Source organism: Mixophyes fleayi, chromosome 7 (genome assembly GCF_038048845.1).
Source record: "Mixophyes fleayi isolate aMixFle1 chromosome 7, aMixFle1.hap1, whole genome shotgun sequence".
Lineage (NCBI taxonomy): Eukaryota > Metazoa > Chordata > Amphibia > Anura > Limnodynastidae > Mixophyes > Mixophyes fleayi.
This window is the reverse complement of record NC_134408.1, coordinates 120,258,648-120,283,526: the sequence shown is the minus strand read 5'-3', so window position 1 is coordinate 120,283,526 and position 24,879 is coordinate 120,258,648. Positions and strand designations below refer to the sequence as shown.

Sequence of the window (24,879 nt, the reverse complement as noted above, 5' to 3'; positions counted from 1 at the left end):
GAACACCTGACTGGCAGAGTAGATTCCGGGTTGTGTTGTGCCGGCTGGAGGGGTTCCTAACACTCTGTTGTAATGTTGTAACTCTCACAATAACATGCAGCATAAAAAATGCTTTAAAACGTGTTAATAAATAAAATCTGAAAGTGCGCCACTACAAAGCATGTTGTAATGATAGAAATAATAATGATGAAAATGCTAAAGTCACAGAACATATCATGGATATGACATATGGATATGGCTTTACACAGAATATTCAATCATCCACATCAGTCCCTGCGCTCACAATCTACATTCCCTGCCACTTGAACACAAATACATTAGCGGTAGTTTTGTCAGAAGCCATGTAGCCTATCATGTATGTGTTTGGAATGAGGGAGAAAAGCAAAGCACCCAGAGGAAACCCACACACACACATGGGGAGAACATAAATGTGTTAGGAAGCCTTATTAAATTACATTAAGTTTGTATTTTAAGACACATGTTTACCTCTGGAATAGCACACTGCTATGACTTTAGTTACATCACTATAGAGAGTGTTCTAATGACTATTCTAATAACAATATATAAAGCATACTTCTCCACTTTAGAAATCTGGGAATTGGGACAAGCAGATGGCCATGTTGCGATGGAGGCCTGATCACACGCTGTAGGTGTGGCCAATACTGTTGAAGCGCAAGGCTGCCCCTTACATACTTGCCTACTCTACTGGAATTTCTGGGAGGTTCCCAAATTTTGGGGAGTCCTCCAAGACTCCCAGAAGAGTAGACATCCTCCCAAAAATGTGGTGGAGAGAAGGCTTAATTACGCGATTCGCTTTGTTAAGACCCCACCCCACCCCCCGCTATGCAATGCTGTAAATATAGGCACTTCATAGAAGTGGGGCATGGTGAAACAATAGCGTAACCACATCCCCATGAACTTGTCACATGACCTCCCCTCTGGGATCTCCCGAAATGGAGGTTTTAAAAGTGGGCAAGTATGCCCTTACCTTCCTAACGCCCAGTCATTGCCGCACGCACCTCTGGCAAGTGAATGGGACATACCTCCTTACTTTCACAACAAAGATGTCATGATCTGGACAGCAAGACAGAGCCCTCACATTGTAATATGGGAGGTATGCATAATTTATTCTAGTGACCAATATACAATTCACAGAGCATACTAGTAATAACAACTATTATGTGTATTACTTATGTCAAAATATTTGTTTTGAAAAAAATGTTTTAGAATAATACCCTATAGTTTTCCCCTTTTGGCCATGGCATGTTTCACTTTGTGGTGTTTATTGTATACAACCTTTTCTGTTTATCTTTGTCAAGGGTGCTAATAATTCTAGAGCCCATTCTATGTGATAATAATAATGTTTTTACAATGTAACTGACAATAAAGTCTGTAAAGGAATGATATCAGTCAGTAAGAGGGTCGAAAAGCAATACTATAGTAATAATAATAATAAACAAAAACAAAACAATATTGATGAGTGTAATTCCTCCAGCCTTTAGAGAGCGCTGCTGGAGCAATGTGAACTCGGAGCTTTGAGTGACGCGATGACAGGCACCGGAAGAGGCGGGCACCTTCTGTTTGTGCGGCTGTACAGGATTGGCTGTCTTCTGGTAGATCGGTTACCGGTGCCTCTAATTCCTTTATTCTCACCATGGAAGATAGCAGTGGGTTTCGCCCGTCGGGCGGTAACTTGGATGACCCCCCTAATAGCCGGGTGTTCCTTGTGGTCAGTAAGTCGGTGACGGAGGACATGATCAGGGAGAGGTTCTCTGTGTTTGGCGACATTCAGGACATCTGGGTAGTGAAAGACAAACACACGAAGGAGTCTAAGGGCATCGCCTTCGTCAAGTACGCCAGGTCCTCGCAGGCATGCCGGGCTATGGAGGACATGCACGGCCGCAGCCTCAATGACAGCACCAAGCCCATCAAGGTAAGAGTCCTGCTCCCTGCAGAGGATGGTGGAGCACGTAACAGTGCTGGAGCTGGCCCTATAGACTGCATGTCATAGGTCTCCTGCTGGCAACATGAAGGAATAAGTAACTAGTGTGACTTCTGTAAATAACGAAGTATACACTGCTTTATAACTGAAATGCCAGACTGTCTGTACTGGTATTCAGCCTACCCCAGTGCTGCTGCTGTGTATGTATATGTGAGTGTGTGTGTGGGTATGTTCCCCTCTGCTCTGGTTCTGTTATGCATTTTATATATGCTCAATGGGGATCAGCTTCAGAGCTATGAATGCTGGCTGTCCAGCTGTAGAGTAACAAGTTGCAGCTTCCCCTGCCACATTGGATCATCACTGTCTAACAAGGCTTAGTAAATCTAGGTATGGCTCTTTGTGTAAATGCAACACTGTACCTTTAACTGAATTGGGCTTTCATGTTTTCCTGTTGCCTTAGCAATAATTGTATGCACTTGCACTGCATACTGTACTTGTGCCCCGAGGTACTTGCAGTGCCCTGAACCATATAATGTTGTGTATGAAAGAGGAACAATATATTTACCAAGTTAGAGCACACTGTGATGCAAATACAAAACACATTGTGTTTTGTTTTGGTTGTTTTCATTTTTAAATAAACTGTATAAGGAATTTGCCAGATATGTCTCCCCTCAAGGACATTAAGACTTAAATGACCTTATAGTTTCACCTGGCCTAATTGGCTCCTTAAAGTTAAGTAGTACATGGACACATGCATATACAGAATAGCTTTCAGTTAACCTAATTTGGCTGTATTCTATTATATGTGACCTTTTAAGGTATCTTTTCAATAATTGCATATATTTTAGGTATTTATTGCACAATCACGCGGTTCCACAAATCACAGAGATGTGGAAGATGAAGAATTAACGAGGATCTTTGTGATGATCCCAAAATCATATACAGAGGAAGATGTGAAGAACAAATTCAAGGTACAAACATGTTTATCCTAGAACTGTATTTTATTCTAATATATACTATCTGGATACATGTGATATTGTATCCTCTATTGTAAATTATAGAAGTCACCAAAGAGTTCATATAGTGTGTAATAGGAGAAGGGGTACTCTACAGTAAGTAAGGTTTAATTAAACCAAAAGAAAAACTCGTCCCTACACACGCAGTTTTCTGTCTGACACATCTGGTCACATGGTGACCTGTATCCTAAGGCTCCTCCCACATGCTGTTAATCTGCCCCTCCAGTATCTTCCTGGTACAATGTATACAGTGGTGTCCATTCTTGGCTATGGTAGAACTTTTAGGCTGGGCATGTGACCTACAAGAAAATTCACCTGGATATTCAGCTTGAGTGCGGCCACTGTCAGAGCCCAAGGTTAACAGTCTGGAGATTAGTAAGGAGGGATATTAAGGTATAATTGACATGTTCTGATATAAATGGATGTATTTTAATGCTGTTTAAATTTTTTATCTTGCTTTACCTGCTCAGCTCTTATATAATGAAGATCTTGTTTATCTATAAAAAGTGAAATTAGAATAAAAATCCCTGTAAAACATGCTTAGTGGTATAATTTCAAATGAGTGGTTAGTGATGTAGTTTTTAATTCAAATTGAAAATGATGTATTACAAGGATTCCTATCTCCTCTGTATTCATTCTTTTATATGTATCCTGTTACCTTTATGTTAAACACCACTTTGTAGATGCTTCTTTTTGCTTCACAAGCTTGTGCTTAACATAAGTGCTGTTAATTTGCCCTGGTCTTACTTAGCAAACCTGTAGTGCAGGATGGAAAGAGCTTGGTTCATGTCCACATGGCAGCTTTCTCTGAGTTCCCAATATGAGAAGATCCACTAGAGAAATAGGTTAATATAGAGATCCTCGGACCTCTGTCCCGGGCCACCTATGCTGTTCTCGTGGACCACAGTAGAAATGTGGCTTAGACATTAGTGAAGAAAGCAATGTAGAGACCATTATCTCGTGGCCTATTGGTGCCTGGTAGACTACTGCTGATAATACATACAGCATAGGTAGCATGGTACAGAGATCAAAGTATCCTCACCCTGTGCTATTTTATTTGTCAGTGGGAGAAAACTTGTCTGCAATACAACTATAAAGACTTCATAATGTGTTGGAAAGTATTAAATAAAATAATCTTTAGAAGTAGATTAGATCAGGGTTTCCCAAACCCAGTCCTCAGGGCTCCCTAACAGTGCAGGTTTTCCATATCTCCTTGCTGGAGCACAGGTGTATTCATTACTGACTGATACATTGTAACAGATCCACAGGTGGTCCTAATTATGTCACATGTGATCCAGAAAACCTGCACTGTTAGGTAGCCCTGAGGACTGGGTTTGGGAGACCCTGGATTAGATGATAAAGATACTTTGTAAAGAAACATCAGTCTACTAATAAAGATTCTTTGATACTTTTCTCAGCATCTTGATGTCCTGAGTGCTGTTTTGCTATTGGGTTTTTATGTGGGTTCCCTTAGGAGTCTGTTTTATGAGTCAGCCAGGCTGCTGAACGTTCTATTTGTGAGTGCCCATCCTAGTGATGTTAAATATAATTTATTTAATACACATTAAATCGTGCACCAGAACATCACTGATATGTGTTTTGTTTGTCGATATCGACCATTACACTTTCAAATGCAGTGACAGTTCTATTATTCTAAATTTTAGAACAATAAAGATATGATGATATGATGTAAATGATTCTTTAAGTAAAGCCAGCCCTGTACCATTTCTAGAAAGAAAGAAAAAGTCAATAGGATCCCTTGTGATTGATTTAAAGAGCCTACATTAATTATACAAGCTGGAGGCAGCCATCTTATGGGCTGTACAGTATTCAAAAAGGATGTAGCACTTCAGGTGTCGGTGATGTTACTACTGGCTCTTAGTGAAGTAATGCAAACTCAGGAGTATTGCTAATGCTGCTGTAAGTAACACATGATATGTTCAAATGTGTTCTGGCTGTAAAAGAGCACTTCAACACTTACCATGGATTTGGCTTCTTGCCTCTACACTACCTAAGTGACCCTGTGGGTTTTTTTTGTGTGTGCCAAATAAACATATTTCGTACTTCGCATGCGCCGGAAACGTGTAGTTCTGTATTAAGTCTATTGTGTGCCCCTGATTTACGCCTTCTTACATGTGAAGACGTAGAATGGGATAAGGGCAGGGACGTGCATCAGTAACAGTTTTAATGTGATTGTGATATAAGTAGAGTTGGAAGCAGTCATGCATACATCTGTCGGGTGGTGTATCTATTGCGGGTGCTTGATCCCTGGAGCAAAGATCTGTGCTGCTGATGATGATCAACACTGACCTTTGCAGTTTCACTTAAGGGAATTAAGCACCAGTGCTCATAGCCTACTACTGGTGTCAGTTTAGCAGGGGGACCCACCCTCTTTGTTCTCCTACATGTGTGCTGGTGCATGGGTCACTTTGGTGGACGTTCCATGCCTTTTATTTATTGTGGGCATTTTTTTGTTTGTTTGATATTCTAAATGAAACACCAGTTATCATTAAGTTGAGGTGATGGTGACAGATGTCTATACTAAGCCACCGCATCATGATAGGGTTAAGCTTCTTGCGGATACATTTACAGTACTATCCTGAGCTGCACCTATCTTAAGATACTCAAAATACACGTGGGGAATGCTCAATTTTTACACGTTTTGGACACCTATACTTCTAAACCTTATCTTATCACACGGGCTCTTCCTCCCCCTTTTCACATTTATTTTATTCAGGGAGGAATCTTATGGTCCCCTCATTTAAGATAAATGATCTAGATTTCTATGTACTGTGAATTGAACCCTAATTAGATAACTTTTTCATCTTTCACCAGGAATACGGGCAAATAGAATACTGCTCCATTATTAAAAACAAAACTACGGGTGAAAGTAAAGGATTAGGATATGTGCGCTTCCTCAAACCTTCCCATGCTGCTTTGGCAATTGAAAACTGTGATCGAAGTAAGTCTGACTTTCTATGTGGTTATTTTTTGTTTCTTTATTAATGCTGATACTTCTCTCATTAATATAAGTGCTATATAGAAAAACTAGGATCTATTTTTTTTTTTTTTTTGTAGAGATGTATATTCTATTGTGAACTATTCATGTAGAAAAATTTAATTCTTGGTAGGAGCAAATTCCTATGTGTTACTTTTATAAGATTGGTCTGAAAAATAGGTAACAGGTATAAAATCTTTACATTAGTGATTTAATGAACTTGGATTATCAGCCGTCCTGTGTAAATAAACTCATGTGAAAGCTTTGTGATGGGGTGCTGTTTTCTAGTAGCATGCAATGATAAAACATACTGTAATGGCAGAGTGATATAAGGTTTTAAAGCTGCCTCATATGCCAAGACTGGACAAGTCACAGGAGCCAACCAGCCTAATTTGATGATGCACTTTTGGGAGTCCTTTCTATGGATGCACATCTTCACTGGCTCCTTTATAAGATCCTGCTGACTTCATGCCTCCTGAATCCTACATAATTTTGTCCACCTATGTCATATGATATGTGGAAGGTCCAGAATTTACTATGTAAGTAGTATATGTACATATGTCAGTTGCGCTATATAACTTATACTGATGCTTTTTGTATTTATTTTGTATATAAGTAGCAAATAAAACATTAAATTCCACTGTAATTGATTTAATAATTAAACCTTGCCCCTGACCTTAATTCATCAATATTACCGCGTAGGTTACAAGGCAATCCTGGCAGAGCCTAAAAACAAAGGTTCAGCGACGGAGACATCGGATCACCACAGTGCTGCCCGCCAGCCCGAGGCATTGCTGCACGACCCCACGGTTGCTATGTATTCTTACAGTCAGTTTGGTTAGTATTGCAATTAAAAATGTTGTTCTTCAGGTTGCATTTATATTTATACTGTTTTTCAGTTGTTTGGGCCTTGTGATTTTGGTTTTATAGATGCCCATTTTATTTATTTTAATAAATGGAAATATTTCTATAGATGGCCGTATTTAAGCCTTTGCATTAGAGAACAAACTGTTATTCCTGTATTGTAGTATAGATTCTATTTAGTAAAGGCTGTTCCAATTTCTCATTGCATAGAACATTGTGTGGCTGTCAGTTTTGTCCCTGTATTCCAGTTCTACAAGATAACAACCCCCTCCCCCTCTCTCTCCCCCAAAAGAGCAATACGACTATTCTGTTTATGACAAGACTGCAGATGCAAGAACAAGCCAGGAGGCTGTGTCCAAGCGCCTTACTGTGGTGTCCCGCGTACCACTGGTCCAAGAACAGCTGTACAGTTTGTTTGACCTTATTCCTGGACTTGAGCTTTGTGAGGTCCAACGGGATCTGTACACACCTTATGGTAAGATAATTATTACTTCCTGCTTTTGGTTTCAAGCAATACCTATTTGTTTTATAGTTTGGACTTTATGTTGTTTAAGGCACGTGGTTGACACTGTGTTTTCTATGAAGTGTGTCACGTAGGCTAATGTTTGCCCTTAAAGGACAATTAAACTGAACAAGTGCAAGTTATACAGAACAAACTCCGATATAATCTAATGTTCAGTTACACTGACTTTCCACAGGAGTTTTGTCAAATGGTGATTTTCATTTGTTTATCTCCTTCAAAGATCTTAATGTGTGTAAAGGATTTCTGAAATTGGACATAAAAATCTGAACTTACAAAGGATAGCATTTTTTGTGACATCACTGACAATTCCAATGTGTGTGGGTCCACCAATGAGCAGTCTGTATAGAACATTTGTGACCTAGGAGACTAGCAGGCCAATCACAAAATTGTTAAATGCACAGCTGTGGAGTGATAATAGATAGAGAAGCGCCACCTTCCTACGTGCTTGTTTGTAGTTTCTCTGCTTTCTATACATAAAACCGTGAATACTAGGCAGATTTAACTTAATTCAAATATTGGTTTCAGGTATATTTAGCTCCGTAATACAGGTTGGTGCTTTAGTAATGAATAGTCCTAGTGAATTGATTGTTGCACCTATAGACACATGTATACTTTAAATACCTCATACCAAACCTCAAAGTATAATTGAACCAATTCAGACCACAGATGAAACATCTGCATTGAATGGTAATATTACCACCCTTTTAGAGTGATCTTTTATTAACAGGGTTGGATACATTTTAATAAAGACTAATCATGTATGTGTGGTGCTCCAATTTCCTCCCATGGTCCAAAAACATACTAGGTTAATTGGTGTCTACTAAATTGACCCTGGTATGTGCATTTCTTTTCCTGTAGTAGGGAATTAAATTGTAAGCTCTGCTGGGGCAAGTACTGATGTGTATGAATAAACATTCTCTGATTGTATAGTGCAGCTTAATATGGTGAATAAACAAAGTGTAATAAAAATGCATTTTTATATTGACAGTCTTACTTGGATGTCTCTGAAGTAATTTTAAATCGATAATATAAAAATGATCTGGGTACAAGCAAGCTTAAAGTTTATGTAAGCAGCTATCAGCGACTTCCCCTTGACTTAAGGAAAAATCTGAACTGACCTGCTCTGTCCACTTACCATCACTCGTGTTACAATCACTTTTCTGCTTTTATCTTATTTCCACTTTGAATTTTGTTTTCTGTTTGCAGCCCATGCAATAGTTCAGTATCAGAATATCTCATCGGCAATTTATGCAAAATACAAGCTGCATGGGTTTGAGTACCCACCTGGAAATCGGCTTGGGGTCACTTACTTAAACGATGGAGGTGATGGCACAGAGTGAGTATAGTGATGTTGAAGTCTGGTGGACAGCATAGGCTAACAGACCACTGAGCCCGTGTGTTGGAATTTATCCCTTGTTGTAAGTTGCTCTTCCTTTCGTTCACATTTTCTTGTTTGCATAAAGCTGTGGAATCGTCAACCTCCTGCAAGAGGTTCTAATTCAGTGGTCAGGGAACAGGGGTAAATTACCCCAAATGGGGTAAAAATGAAATTCCTGGGGGTAATGCTGCCGATTCACATGCTGCCAGTTGCATTGTAGAACCCTTTAAATGTGAAATTGCTGTTGTACTAGAAGAGCCTCAAAGGTTGGCAGAGGCACTTCTTGAGCTCCGATGCAATAATGAAGCACGTATTGCATTTGAAAACAAAGCAGATCTGTCATATTTTTGGATGTCAACAGCTGCAAAAATATTCAAAATTGCACACAGAGGCAATCAAAAAGTTGCTGCCTTTTGCAACAACCTACCTTTGCGAACAAGGATTTTCCACTCTAACGAACATAAAAATAAAGCAGAGAAATGAAGACTGCATCCAAATTGCTCTGACATCAAAATGCCCCAATATTGATGCCCTCGTATGAAAAATTAAGCGACATCATTTCTCCAAAACCTGAAGTTTTGAAGTTGAAGCTTTCAAAGAAATTTTGAATAGATTCAATAAAATTTTGAATTCCAATGATTAATAATATATGATTTCCTTCCTTTCAAATCAAGGGGATAATGTCGGCGTATCTAAATATATTTGGGGGTAAAAGGTAAAAAAGTTACCTGACCCTTGTTCTAATTCCTCTTATTCTTGCCACATTGGTGTAGCGTTTTGCAGATCATCTGTTCACTATAAAAACCACCTTTCCCATACACGCCTAATATTTTAAAAAAAAATATATCCTGGTAACCAGAACATATAATTTTTTTTTATTTATTATTGCAATTTACAACGCCTTCCACTTACTGTACTGCATAGCTAATCACTATCTGTTGCAACTGTTCTATTGTGTTCTAGGCCATTTACACACTACACATTCTCTGTCTGGGGTCATACTACAGCACATACTCCTCTTTTGTACATCACACAGCAGTAGTCTACTGCTGCACTATATGCATTACATTAAATGTGTGCATGTGTTGCTATCGTGGTAGCAATGGCCAAGGTTCAGCTTACACTAAAAGTGACCTATGTATAAAACCTTTGTATTAGTGATAAGTTTCACAAGGCAGCACTTGTCCCGCAGTGTACCAAGCCCACGTAGGCACATTCTCACTTGAGTGAGAGCTTTAATGGTGCAACATGCTGTATTTACTTGCTGCATTCAGCTGTTTGTTTGAAACATGTGGGCTCAATATGTTGTATGACATTAATGTGAATTTTCTTACATTAATGTCGGAATCAAATCCAAATTTTTACTGTATAGATATTCAAAGACATACATGGAGGAATTAAATTCCCCGCCATGAGCTGCCGGATATCACTGTGACTACAGTACCCCGAACATCACGGATTTCCTTGCGCACCTCTATGGGGTGTTAGGAAAAGTTTGTGATGTTAAACTGCAGCGGAGTGAATTCTGGAGACACCCTGCGGAATATCGCAAGAGATTGAATCCCCCCACAGTTTGTAAACAGAACTTGTTTTGTCGGTGGTCTCGCCTATATTGCATATAAAACGGGGGCAATGTGTAAGCAATATGATTTCCAGTATAACGTGTTTTTTGTTTTGTTTCTTTTTCTCCACAGTCTACTGCGAAAAATGGCCTCCCAGATGGTGGCTGCCCAGGTAAATTCCATGGTATGGGGTTCCCAAGCTGCACAGCAATACCCAGCAGCAGCATCTGTAAGTATTTAAGGACATCTTCATGTTAATATAATGGTTTTATTTGGATATATGCCAAAATAAATCTTTTTTTTTTTTTTTTTTTGTTTTAATGTCTGTAAACGGGGAGGGATATATCCTTTTTATAGCCTCACTTTACTCTGTGTGCGTGTAGAACTGTGTACACCAGTTCGGGCACCACTAGTCACATTGCATTTTCAGTGAAGTTACCACAACCTCTGCAGGGAACAAACTTAAACATGACTTGTTTCTGCACAATTACTATTTATGTGCCTACAGTATTGTGGTAAAACATAAAGCTTGTGAGTGTGGCATCGTGTGCAAAGGTTTGTGCATCGGTCAGAACACTTTTGGCCAAAATCACATCTTCCAAATGTTTCTTGTAGCCAGCGAAGTCTTTGTATTCCCTTGCAGGACTCTGATATATTCTTAGATCTTCTTTCATGTGCTGCCTGTTTTAGATCTGTCTCTAGGGGACTGTGAAGGTCATTCCAAAACCTTGTTCTTTTGTTCCTGTAAGTCCTGGTTGGTTTTGAACCATTGTCTTGCTGAAATATCCAATCTTTGTTGAGCTTTAATTTATTCGCTGACCAGGGACATTCACTTCTAGGACAATTCCACTGCTACTGTCGGCTTCTCCACCCAAAGCATAATATATCTACCCCGTGTCAAGGTGGTGTTTTCTTCATATGCTTAACATTTCTGTATTTTATTTTTCCTCGTGGATGTGGTCAAAGAGTAACATTTTTGTTTCATTAATCCTCAGCTCTTTGTTCCAAAAAGTTTCTGTCTTATCTGTGTTTTGTTTCCATTCTCCAGACATTGTCTTCTGTGATGGAAAGTTGTTTTTTTTTTCGTCCTGATTGTTGCGCTATGGACCAATACTCCGTTGTCCGTTAAACCTTTCTGCAGGTCCTGTGCACAGTCATCAAATTTGACCAATTTGCGAACGGGTCTATCCGCTTTCTCTAGGTCTTCCAGATCTTGTCTTCAACGGTCGCCCTTAACTTCCATTTCTTGATGTTTCTGGCGGTGGAAATGCCAAACTGGAAAACTTTTATCTTTATTGTACAATAAAATGTGCAAAAATTTGTCATGTTTAAGTTCATACATCACAGTGGTACTGTTAACGTTTTCCTTTCACTATAGAGCTCTAGTGTAACATGCAGTTTTGACCACTGGTTCCCAAATTTTTACATACAACTGTATATTCGTATAGAAAAATGGATTCCCTACATGCCCGCCACCCCCCTCTATAAATCCTCCCTCGCTTACCACAAGGTATATTCTCTGCACTAAGTACATGTATTAAATTACATTATATCACCCTCTTTATAACACCAATCTTACGTTCCGGCTTTACAAATACACTAGGAATACTGTAAAACAAGAATTCTATCCAATTTTTTTGTTAAGGCAATATATTTTTCTCCCCAGTTTTTAACTTCTTCTAGTCAAGTTCTTTACAGCAAACTGCCTTCTCCTCTACCTAATCAGTGGCTGTTGTTTTCTGCAGTTCAAACCGTTTAATTTTACTGTGTTATTCAAGAAGGGCAGAATGACCTTTATAAAGATAATGGCATTTCTTGAAGTATCAGTATTGTAAACCGCACTCTGCCAAGCCAGCATATAACATATGCTTTTCCTGTCTTATTCCTCAAATTATCCCTTTAAAGTTTGTTGCTGGAGTAACTTTCTGACAGTTGTGTCATGGGAGAGCTCTTCACCCAGCAGAAGAAAAGCAAGTGGTTACAAAATGCAAGAAATAAAATAAGAGATGCTAGAGCCTCTTTCTTGCTGGCAGCAAAAGCTGCACCTAGTATAGAAGCAGTTTTATCTGTTGCTTAATCGCTGCTACATACAGGGGAAATAAGAATTCTATGCTGTTTGCACCTTTGTCAGACAATCCACCTCTGTGCACCCTCCACTTGGCAGATCCTTTCAAGATAAAGCCATGATTATGGGGTAGGCCACCTTATAACTCTCTCTAGGCTTTTGAAGGTACTTGTTAATTATAGGGTCACCTTAACTCTGCCCCTCTGTCATTCCAGGGAGGATTTGGGTTTCTTGAGCACGAATGGTGAGCTCAAGATAAGTGATATGACAAGTGTAGTAAGACTACTACATAGGAGGGCCTTCATTAATTAACTGCAAGTGCCCGCATGTCGATGACAGGGTATACTGTGAGGGACTGGCAGTTGCACAACAGGTTTCAATAATAACCAAATTGACAGGAGGGGGCAGAATGACCCACAATTGTAATGGCCTGGGTTTCCATCACATCAAATGAAAAGGAGTTGGCAGATTAAGTATTGTAAAACCTCAAAACATGGGGACATGCTCTTTGCAGTTAATTTATAAAATGAATTTAATAGCCAATAGTAGGACCTCTAAGGGGGTATTAATGTATTCCAGCATTTCAAGATAAACTTTTTAGGTAGATTTAGAGACTATAAAGAGGTTTGTACTTGACCTACAGTCTGTTGGTTTGTGTTATGTTCTGCAATTAAGTTTTAGAATTTGGAATAATCTGCTAAAACATCTGCACTGCTGGGATTTGTCGTCTGGCTTTGTGTTATACAAGGCCTGGATCTTGGTGACCTTGCTGGTTTATGAATTTAGTTGCCCGCAGTTTCTGCTTTGTTTCCTCTTAAGTAAAATCTATGAATGAGTTTCCCAATCTCCGAGACAAGCAATTTTGGACAAACCTATTTTAAGATGGGAAACTGCCTGAATTGTAGAGCCTCTAATTGCAGTTTTAAATGTTGCCTGGGAAATAAATGGTAAGGAGTCAAAAGGGTTATCGCCAAAACAATGAACAGCATCCCTGATGGATTCTGATTCATGGATTGCAGATCGCTGACTAAATTATCACAGTCTCCATTGTCTAGAGTGGTGGTTGAGTTTGGTTAGACTGAGTGTGACATGGTCTGGACATCTACTACTATGGATGTCTATCTTGAAGATATCAAAGTCAATTGGTGAAGGTTAAGTCAGTTCTGGTGAAATTTACATGGACATGAATATATTCTCTCGCCAGTTTGAAAAGCCCTCCATCCGTCATGAGTTGAGTTTAAGGTCAATAAAGTCACAACTCTGTTTTAATAACAATTTGAGATGGTTCCAGATTTGTGCTTGACTAATATTTTATGAATACGCTTTAGAAAGGATCTGTTTTAAACTGTATTGTGTGTATGTGGAGACTAATGTAAAGGTTTGTCCATGTAGCTCTCCTTTAGAATGAGATATCTACCCTCAAGATAATACTTTTGAATGGTCTTTAGAGGGGAATTTTTAAGGATCAGTAGAGCAACTCTGTTGATTAAGTCTTTGGTGGCAGAACAAATAACAAGTAATATGTACAGAGGTCTCTCGACTTCAGCAGCGATCTGGTTCTTGCCATCTGCCATTCAGGTGGTACAAGTTTTGTTGTTGAATGTTCCATCTTTGAAGTGTGACTTGATCTGGAGCTCAAAGTGTATTTTACAATTCTTGTTGATAACAAGCTTTACTGGAAAAGCCCAGCTGTAAGGGACCTGAGAATCTGTCTGGTGACTGTATTAAATTCAATACAGCAAATGATGGTGGCTCTAGAGAGAACTGTGTATATTTGCAGGCACTGCAAAGGGCCCTTTCTCCATCCACCATGGTATGTGCTACTTTAAAGATGGGCTCTTTTGCCTGGTAGAAATACATTCTGAGGAGGACTTCTCGGGAAGTAGTTTGTCAGGAATTTGGTGAAGCCAATCAGTCACCAGATCAATATATGTGAGCTTTACCTAAAACCTCAGAATAGGCTCTGTATATGGCCTGCTAGGTTTCCCACTGGGATCGATCATGTTGGGCTCTAAGCCTGATATTTCTCCTGGAGAGGTCCTCAAAACCTTCAATTTTATCTTGGATGCTTCATGGCCTCTCCTCCTGCTCCTCATTCAGTTTAATAAGCCGTTATGTGAATTTGGCCTCCAAGTGCTCTGTCCTGCCTGCGCGGATCTTCTAGAGAGTTCCAAACGTCGGTGCATTAGTATCCTCACTGAGGGAAATGAGAGCTTGCATAGAAAGGAGGGTGTACTGGGCATATGAAGCGATTCGAGGGTACTCACTCCGATTTCACTTGCAGGAGAAGAGTGCCTCTCCGCCAGGGCCAAGACCTCCACGGGAATGCCATCTTGGAAATGCTCTGAGTGCATGGCTCTCTGCTGAAAGAACTGGGAGACCGGGTCGGCGCTCTTCTTCTTATTCTTCCGAGGTGACGTTGGCGTTTAGTTGTTCATTAGTTGTTTAATGCACTTTTTGTGGTGTTTAGCGACTACGTAGTGGGATTGAGGTGTAAGTTCCAGAGACCAATCAATGCACTCTCCCCTTCTGGATCATGTCACACTCTGCCTTCCTTTATTATATTTATACATTTTATTTCCTATTTTTTATTATCGTTCAGTTTTTTGTTTTTGTATTTTTTTTTTATTTTTTTTATCCTGCTTCCCGGCATACATGTACTGGACGGCACATCCTACAACAATGACCACCGTTCTACTACACTACAAATTTTCATTATCGTCGTACCCAGTAAAACTTGCCATCTGCACACATTAGAGCATGATTATATTCATTTAATAAATTAAAGGATGTATCCTCTATTGTGTGCAGAGAGCATACACTCCATTACCAGCCATATATTGCAGAGAAATACCTCCCACAGCTAGAAACATATTGTACAGACATAAACCTGCTTGACATCTATTGCACAGAGAGAACCAATCATTGCTAGCCATGTTCTGCAGACAGGTTTACCAAAATCCTATCTCAAGTTCCCTTAAAACATTTGCAGTAGAATTGCTGTCTGAGTCATGGGCACTAAAACACTTGACGGTATGTAAGCAGGCTTAGACAACCTGTGGCTCACAGGCTGGTGTAATTACTATTCTCAACATAACCAGCAAGACTTTGCTGCAACAGAAGAGCCATACTTGTCTATCTGTCTTTTGTAGGGTTTAAAATGTAAAGTACTTTTACGTCTCCCTTCTCCCTCTCCTCTGTTTTAAGTGAGTCTTTTTAGCTGACTGCATGACTTGACCGTATTCAGTAGGGTTTTCAAAGTGAATCTGTTTTTGTCTGTAGAACTATGACCGAGCTTATGCCTCCCCTGTTGCCACTCAGCTTCAGACAGACGCTACCCTTCCAGCATACAGAAAGAAAGCACCCAGTGATGCGCAGTCTAAGGAAAGACTGTTCGTTGTGTTCAATCCTCACCCGTTAACCCTGGATGTGATGGAAGATGTATTCTGGTAAGGTTTTCTTTGCCTGCAATGACAGCTGTCACTGACACCATATATATATTTGATAAAAGTGTGCCGACCCCTCATTTTAAAGTTACAAAGTGTTGTCTTGAGTGTGTGAGTAGTCAGAACTAGTGTTTTGAAGTCAATTTTTAAAGGTTCATTTGTTTTGTGTTGGTACATATTCTGAATTTCTTTGGGTCTTCAAGTGGCTTGTTGTTAAATGACATGTTCCTTATTACATATTTGGCCTGTAACGGTCAGTGATTTGTGGGGTGGTGTAGAATAGGCCACACCTGGAACACTGCATGCGGCTGACCTTTCCCATATCAATAGAAGAGGTGACTAAGTATCCAGTGCTCCGGTTATTCGTGGTGATGTTGGTCACAAAGATAACCCAGCAATGTGACTACTACTCCTACAACTGCAGCTTCTAGGGATGCAAATAACCTATTTTCTCTTAGGATTTGGAGGAGGTTATTGGTGTAGAAATCCTGTCTGGGATTTTCTGATTTTCCATAAATCCTTTTTCTTTAAAAAACGGCAATAAATGAACCAAATGAATGAATAAAAAATATCTAGAAGTAAAACTGCATTGGGATGAAATGCTTAATACACATCCTATAGCAAGAAGCTCTGATAAAGATAACTGTATAGAGGTAGGTCATGGATAGAAAAGGACCATCGGGGTCTTCACACTAATTTCCTACCCAGATTAAGGAACACTTGACGTTAGTGTGCCTTTAATTATTGGTTATAGGTAAGCATTGTAACATAGCAATAAGAAAGGCAAGTTAGATGCTTGGTTGCATATGGAGAGGAATCGGTAGCAGAAAGAGAGCTGTAATAATGCCACTGTAAGTCATTGGTCATCTAGAATACTATGCTTAGTTCTGGTGGCCATCTAATATATATAAGCCTAGCGGCGTGTGTTAGTCTGTGTGTGGAAAAAAAAAACACAAGCTGCAGCGCCACCTGCTGGGCAGAGTTATACACTGACCTACTAAATTCTTAGTGTGTGGGAAAAGAAAATCAAAAAGGGCTGAAATTTGGTAGGGCTCAAACTCATTTTCGTGAGGTAATTTTACCTCATGAACACACGTGTAGAGGCATGCATTAGTGTGTGTGTGGAAAAAACAATTTTCTCAGAAAGGGCTCATCCAATTGACCTGAAATTTGGTATACTGACATTATTTAACAAAAAAAATAAAATAGTGAAGTCTGTTAACTTCCACCTTCCCCCCCCGTGGGAGGGGTAGTAAAGGCTAAATTTACGAGTTGAGGGCTCAAACTCATTTTTGTGAGGTAATTTTACCTCATGAACACAAATTAAAAAGGGCGCTTGCGTAGGGAAGTAACGCTCTTCCCCTGGGGAGGCCTGGGCTAGGCCCAAATGCATGACAAGAACCTTTTTAAGACCTTAAGTAGCTTGATTTGACTAGAATGCATGAGTATCATGTACGGGTTAACTTGTATCTCTATAAGGATATAAATATATTAGAGACTGTACAAAGAAGGGCAACTAAAATGGTGCATGGCCTTGAAGTAGACTCAGAGGAAATTTGAGGAAAAACTACTTCATAGAAAGGGTAGTGGATAAGTGGAATAGCTTCCCATCAGAGGTGGTATAGGTTAGTACAGTAGAGCAATTTAAACATGCTTGAGCTAAACCTAAAGATATCCTTAAAAAGCACTAAGGATGAAATGGGGTTTGAGGTTGCCATAGGCTTAAAAATGGGCAGACTAGATGGGTCAAGTGGTTCTTTTCTGTCAGGAAATTCTATGTTTCCATGTATAGGTGTACATTCTGAGATTTGTTTAGTAAACCATGCAATGTCAAACTACTTATACAGGCTGTTTATGAAAACTGGTGCACAGGGAAAAGGTATTTAAGAGAACTCCAAAAACTGATCATTTTTATCTTGGTGCAGTGCTCCCTCTTTATAACAGATTAAGACGCTGGTAAAAGTCAATGTTATAGTGAGGGTGTATTTAAAACCAAATATTGTGTTTTGTTCTGTACCTGATGGTAATTCACGATTATCAGTAGTGTGTCTGTGAGCAAAAGCAAGGAAATATGGGAAAACTAATAATTCTCCTGTTTCTCCACTTTAGTCGATTTGGGAATCTAATAGAGGTTTACATTGTACCGGGGAAAAACGTTGGTTATGTCAGATATGCAGAAGTGTCCAGTGCGAATGAAGCCATTTCTACATTACATGGAAAGATGGTGAATGGTGTGAAGTTGAAAGTGATGCAAGCGGAATCTCCAAGAGACGAGTCCAATAAGAGACAGAGAACCTACTGAGTGTAAGTACTTCTGTAAATCACCTGTTCTTGAACTCTGACCTCTCTCACCACAATAATACTTTCCCAGACAGGCTTCGTACTGACGTTGGTCCGGTGGCTGTATGGTAAAACTGCAATAATGTGGAAGAGAAAATAAAACGCCCGTTTTTATTCTCCCTTCCTAGGAAAGACGGAAGCCGACAGTTTTTACATTTTACCCTTTTCTCTCCAAGCGGGTGTTTTATTGGGCGCACAGTGATGAAGTTAATAAAATCACATTAGTTGATTACAGTTTATGGATCATCTTCTGTTTGCCAGAAGAAACATACTTCCTATAGGGATTTCCAATCTAATCGAACATTGAATGCGGATAATTTGACTGCAGTATATTCAGAAGACCCATCTGCATATATACACCAAGTTGTTTCCTTACATTAGTAATATCCAAGTTTTTCATAAAGCACCACATATGCAATATATCGTATGCTTGCCAGATTGAAGTTAATGGACTTCAAATCGGGCTTGCTAGGAAGTCACAAAAGAACCTTTTGGGAGAGCAGTTTCAAACTTGCAACTATAAAACTTATGAATATTAAAAAGTTCCATCATACATATATTTTCTTTCTTAATATACCTGTTGGTAAAACAATGTATTGTACAAAACATTTGAGCATCCTAAAATAGCAGCGATGGACCAAAAATTCTGTCTGAAAATTACAGTGCTGCTATGTATTTATTGATGTGGTCTGGTTTAGCACCACCTAACCACATAGATGTAAGTAAATGGAAAAGAAAAAAAAAACTGCACCTTTATTGACAACTTGGAAGTCCAGTGTTAGAGCCAAGAAGCGTTTAGTTTTAGTTTCTGGCCCCCAGAACGTTGCAGACATCCATAAATGCTTCTGAATGTATATAGGGCAGTTTAGTGTTGTTACCAGGGGTTACACACCCTTGGGGTTTTTTTTTTAATTCCCCCATCACAAGGAAATGACTGGACATAATGGACCGCTAAAGTGACCCTTTCGTACTTAGAATTATATTAAATACCTCATTTAACTTTGACTTTCGACTGTAAATCTCTTTAAAGTAAAGTCGTCTGCTAGTCATGGCCCTCGTTTCGTTTCCTGTTTATTTACATTTATATAGAGCCAGCATATACTCCACATCGCTTTACAGTTGGAGACAAACACTGTAATAAAACAAGATTATTAACAAACAGTCAAAAAGGTAAGAGGGTCCTGCTTGCAAACGTCCAGTCTATCTGGGTCCAGAGGGATGCTAGATGGAAACACTGGCCCTCCTGCAGACAGGTATTGTTCTTTAGGAGCCATAAGTTTTATAGGCTTTCAGTACTAGATTCAGCGGGAGAGGGTATCATGTCTTTGTGAGATCACCTCCTCCCGTTACTCCCTTTTAATAGGTCACTGCTTTCTGCGGTCCAAGGCACAGCTGTACAGATTCTTGTATTTGCTATGTTTGGGGAACATGTAAATTTAATAATGGGTCTGCTGCATTTTAGGGTTGCATAACTTAATGCCAGATTAGAGATCTGAAGGGTAACCCTCCCCCCAAAAAAAGTGTTTTTATTTTTAGTAATGGACCATCAAGGTGTGTTTTTTTGTTTTTCTTGTTTTCTCGAGTAACCAAGTCTTGGTGAGTACCCCAGTATTTTTATTGTGATAATGTACATTCTTTATAGCCTCATTTTTGTGAGATACAATAAAGGATTGGAATCCAGTATAAATAGTGATTTGCTTCCCCAGTAGGGGTTGTAAAAATAGCGCCTGCTTCATCAATGCCCTTTGCAATGTCGCCTTTTTATTTTATGGTTTGCATGTTTTTTTCTCTGCTTTTTAATTTCCCCTTTTTTTTTTTTTTTTTTAACCACAATTTGCTTATAAAAATGAAAAGTATTACACTAATAGGAAAGAAAATAAACTTTTATTTTTGATATGAGACAGGGTTTATATGCATTTGCGAAACGAGCATGCTACCTTGTTTCTATATAAATTCCCACTGTGAGCACTATTCCATTGTAGTCTGTGGCTGCTCTTACTAACAGACTTTTGTAGACCCGTGTCATTTGCTGTGCAGAATAATATGTCCATATGTTTCAATAACCATCTATAGAAAATTAAAGTGAAAACCTATTCTAGAGTTTTGTGCTTCTTCACTTCTATAAAGGTATTTAAAAGAAGATTCTATGAAGAAATGGTATTTGGGGAATGATGCCTAAAATGCATCTAGCAAAACTACAGATTTAACACTGCTCACTGGAGCAGGCCGCTATGGCCCATCCACTCTGTGTAATTGGCAGCAAGGTGATGCAGACTACACTACATGATACCGCTACACAATCCCACTTTTTGCCGAAGCTAAAGGCTAAGCCCTGGAGGATTATGGGAGTGCAAATGCTTGTGTCTGTTGCATGGGACACCCATGGTTCCACTAACTGTTGGTACATGTGTTTGCCAATCATATAGGTGTAGCTTAAGTGTAGTGGTAATCATAGATACAAAATATTATTTACAAAGCAGAATGGGTGTGTTTTAAATCTATGGATTGTAATATTAACACTGATGTAATGATAATACTCCAGAGGTTGAGTTATGAATGATTTTAGTTGTTTCATGTTTTGGAATAGAAGAGGAGTGTAGGTGTCTTGTTACCAGAGCTCTTAGCTCCTGTGTTGTCCTGGCATGCGTTCAGAGCTTAATTCTCATGGTCCCAGCTTGGCAGAATTATTTTACATTGCTGTCATTTTTATTCTGGGCACTTAACAATTACCAGCCAGCAATTTGTCAGGGACACGTTTGAATGCCCAGTTTGCATGTTTAGGAAGAAGTTTAGTATCCTCCTTTTATAAACCACATGATGAAATCAGGCATGGCTCAGCACTATGTAGAAATCTGTCCACAGAGCTCCATGTAATGATGTATCCACCGAGCTCTATATACGTCTTGGCTTATGGTCTGCTCCACTGGTACTCAGTGCTTTGGCCAAACACGCATGCATTATAAAAGGTTTGGAGACATTGCTAAAGGATCTGCCCTCTACATGTGACATTGTTGTAGGTGTAAAGGTTTCCCTTATACTGTTGATTGACATTGGAAGTAGACTACTTTTCCTTTTTTTTTTTTTTTTTTTTCTTTAATTCATATAACGTTAGTTACACTACACCAGGTACAAGCAGACTTGTGATGGTTTTAATACCTGTGCTAGTTTAATAAAAAAAATGTTTTGTTTGTTTTTTTGCTGCAAACCACTGAGAAAGAGAGAAGACTCTGGTAGATGTTAAACAATGTGTCTTGCTTGGCTTGTGATTGGGTGTAACTCCCCTGTGTTGTTCGCGGGGAACAACAGCATATAATATGTTATGCATCAGCCAAATAGAAATATCAGCAGTGTTGGGGGGTGTTTTATAACGCTCCCCAACGGACGTACACACACACACACAAACGTACGCGAGTGATTATCATCAAGGAGAGCGGGAGGTTAGCTTATTGGCTGATAATGCAGCAGAACCTCAGATTTTCGTGATGGCGTTCATACGTTTCACTCTGTCTGCCAGGTCTATGTGTTTCAAACTGTGGGAATGAGAAGAATGATCAATAAGTAGGATGATATTTTATCCTTCTCTGTGAGGATTGTATGGCACACTGACATATGGTGTTATGTTGGAGATTCCTGAAATTTACCTCATTGTCCTTTAAAAATGTTAACATTTTATCTTGGAGCAGTCAGTCTGTTTAGTAAAGCTAAAAATTCTACACATTAAAGGGTTATTTCTGTCTGGATTAGGAACAACATGTTCTTACTCGGGCTGCGGTAATTGGTACATCTCCAGCTGTTGTGGAACCTGCCAGCTTCTGGTTGTAGGGCATGCTGGCACTTATAGTTCCACAGCAGCTGGTGAGCCACATATTGCATACTTCTCTAACTACACAATATAAATTCATCTACTAAGTGTGTGTGTGTGTCCTCCTTAATATCCGTTCTTTTTACACCCTAGTTCCCTGTAGACCAAATGTTTTTTTTTATGGCTCACACACTGCTTTCTGCTCTAAAATATATTCCATATTAATACATGGAGCGTGAAGAGTTTTCATTTCAGGTAAGATGGATCACTATGTACTGACCCATGAATCCCTTTGCTGCAGTCTGTCCAGGAATGCACACAATTTTTTATTATTATTATTATTATTATTATTATTATTATTATTATTATTATTATTATTTATTTATTTATAGGGCACCACTAGGTGTCCGTAGCACCGTACAGGGACAAACGAAATTGCAATATGAGGTGAGACAGCACCGTACAGTAAACAATAAGCACAGTAACTCCTGTGAGCTCAAAGCACAGCTAGGGTAGAGGGGAAGGTCCGCATACGACGGAGCCCAAGAGGGAGGGAACGGATGACAGGGAGACCCCCAGAAGGGAGAGGAGGGAGCGAGAGGGGAAGAGGGTCCTCGAGGAGGAGGGCAAAGTAGCTGGAGAGCAGAGTTAAGTGGTGAAGACAGGAGGAGAGTAATGACTGTAATGAAAATATTTAAATATGCAACGGTGACTAACTACAATCCTGATGTCCTCTTACAGTCGTGTCATGTTGTGCACTAGGCAGACAAGTGCACCTGTACATAGGTCAGTGTGCTGCACAAATTCAGTGGTTAATAAATCCTCTGTGTGATCTGTCAGACTTGCTGGATGGGAACGTGGCTTACACCAGGCAAAGTGCACGTGTGAATAAGCCCTTTGCTAAGAATGTTTATTTTGCTAATACTTTTTAATCATATGATCTCTTTACCCATGAAAAACTGGACTTTCCTCTTATTTGTTCATCCAAATGACTGTTACATATTCATTCGGTTATATTGAGAACCCAAATTGTTCTAATAAAGTACATGTCTAGCGGCTGCTTCATTATAAATGCAGGCGCTGTGCGGGTCTTGCGCTCCATATTGGTCATCGACTAAATATATTTCTCACCGGAATTCAGACGTCATAAAGAGTCATGTTTTTAGTTGGTAGTATATTTTGAATTTTTTTTATCTTCTCTTTAAATGACTGTTCTTATGATGCAGTTTGCCTGAAATTAAGTATTGAACATTACAGCATATTTCTGACGTAACAGGATGTTTTATTCTAATGATCTATAACCGTATTAGCTAACCTGTGGCGCTCCAAGTGTTGTGAAACTACAAGTGCCAGCATACCCTTCCAGCAATAAGCTGCTACATATTGGCAAAGCATGCTGGGACTTGTAGTTTCACAAACACCTGGTGCGTCACAGGTTAGCCAACACTGATCTATAATCAAAATTAGTTTTACACCAATCTGTTGGACTGAATTGAGGCTGAATGTATTAAAGGCTAACAGCTCTTACAAACACATGGAAAAAATATTACCTGTCATTAATAGGCATTGAGGCACACAGGGCATCTAACTTCTCCTTGTCCCTCCTTTTTTTTTTTTTTTTTTTTTTTTTTTACAAATTATTTCCATTGAAAAACATTTTCACGTCATATTTTATTGACCTTAAGAAGTGGCAATGGCTTTCCAAGCTAGGTGTTTGAATACCCAGTGAATAATTACTTGGTACAGGCAACTTCTATTTATTTTTATTTCTGACACATTGTATTATAAATTAAAATTAAAGCAACAAAATGCGTGTGTGATGTAAATAAGAGGTTCATAAGCCTCTGAAATCTAATATTCTGTGGTGTGACATTTGTGTGTGAATGTTTGTCAGGCACGGGCCAATTATTACTAAACTCAACTGTTTTGTTGGTTATGAGTGAAATTATTGCTTTTTAATGGTTGTCAGTAAATCTCCTGACTGTTTGCATTCCTGATCGCTCTCAGAAGACTATTGCTGCTGAGTACAGGTCCCAGTAATCCTACCATGAAAACCATTTATAAGCTGAAGGATAAACTACATTAGAATCACTGTAACCAAAGATTGACTGGCAAAGAACTTTTATAACGGACCCTAGGATATAAACTTTTTTAGCACCTATATTTTCATGTAAGTGGCGGTTGCCTATTTAACAAACTTTGATAATGGGGATTATTGTGTCACTTTAAAGGCTATTATTCAGTGCTTGGTTAATATTATGGTATTACATATTCAGATAATGTTTTTCATAATTGTATTGTGCTCTTTCTACAGAACAGAGACTAAGTTATGACATGACCCTCAGCTGACTGACTGAAACGTGACAGGAGACAGCTTTTATGTATTGGTTTAGTAAAAGTGTGTTCATAAAATCTTTTCATGGGAAGAGAGAAAAAAAAAATCCAATGTATTTTTGTTTTCTTTGTTTACAGTACTTATTCAACCATTTTTTTTTTTTTTTAAATTTGTGCATATACTGTGGATATATGCGTTGAATAAAATTGAAAGTGTAAAATGTGCCTGTTGGTTTTTTTTTCCTTTTACATTACAATGCTGCTTGCACACTTTAAATGTCCATGTTTATGCCTTTTTATTTTACATTAAGGTTCTGAAGGTTTTTGTTTTTTTCTTTTATGATGTCCATTGTGCAATTATGGTTCTGCACTTTCATCTACTGTGCTGAAGGAGGTTACTGAATAAGGCATGTCATGATACTATTGCATGGTGGATTATTTATCTTAAAACTGAGCACAAAACAATCTCTTTTTTTTTTCTATTGTAGAGGAGGGGCAGCAGAATTGTATTACCTTTCATTGAATGTCTGAGCAGCTTTGATGAATCTGCTAATTACCACCACCATAGTTCTGTGGAGAACCTTCCCACATGCCTTATTACTGAGATGA

At 39.0% G+C, this 24,879-nt stretch overlaps 1 protein-coding gene across 3 annotated transcripts; it reads left to right on the top strand.

Annotated features, from left to right (window-relative positions):
• The first annotated feature begins 1,567 nt into the window (after nt 1-1,567).
• On the top strand, nt 1,568-24,495 carry RBM45 (RNA binding motif protein 45). Of its 3 annotated transcripts, none has more exons than XM_075180545.1 (11): nt 1,568-1,933; nt 2,791-2,913; nt 5,794-5,920; nt 6,659-6,793; nt 7,113-7,295; nt 8,550-8,679; nt 10,416-10,512; nt 14,633-14,761; nt 15,631-15,797; nt 17,904-18,098; nt 24,251-24,495. In XM_075180545.1, exons 1-10 carry the CDS (start codon nt 1,655-1,657, stop codon nt 18,094-18,096), a joined length of 1,563 nt encoding a protein of 520 aa, XP_075036646.1. In that variant the 5' UTR covers nt 1,568-1,654; the 3' UTR covers nt 18,097-18,098; nt 24,251-24,495. The 3 variants fall into 3 exon arrangements, with proteins under 3 accessions (XP_075036646.1, XP_075036647.1, XP_075036648.1); XM_075180546.1 differs by lacking the exon at nt 24,251-24,495 and adding an exon at nt 19,224-21,075; XM_075180547.1 differs by lacking the exon at nt 14,633-14,761 and having other exon boundaries at nt 1,569-1,933.
• The last annotated feature ends 384 nt before the right edge of the window (nt 24,496-24,879 follow it).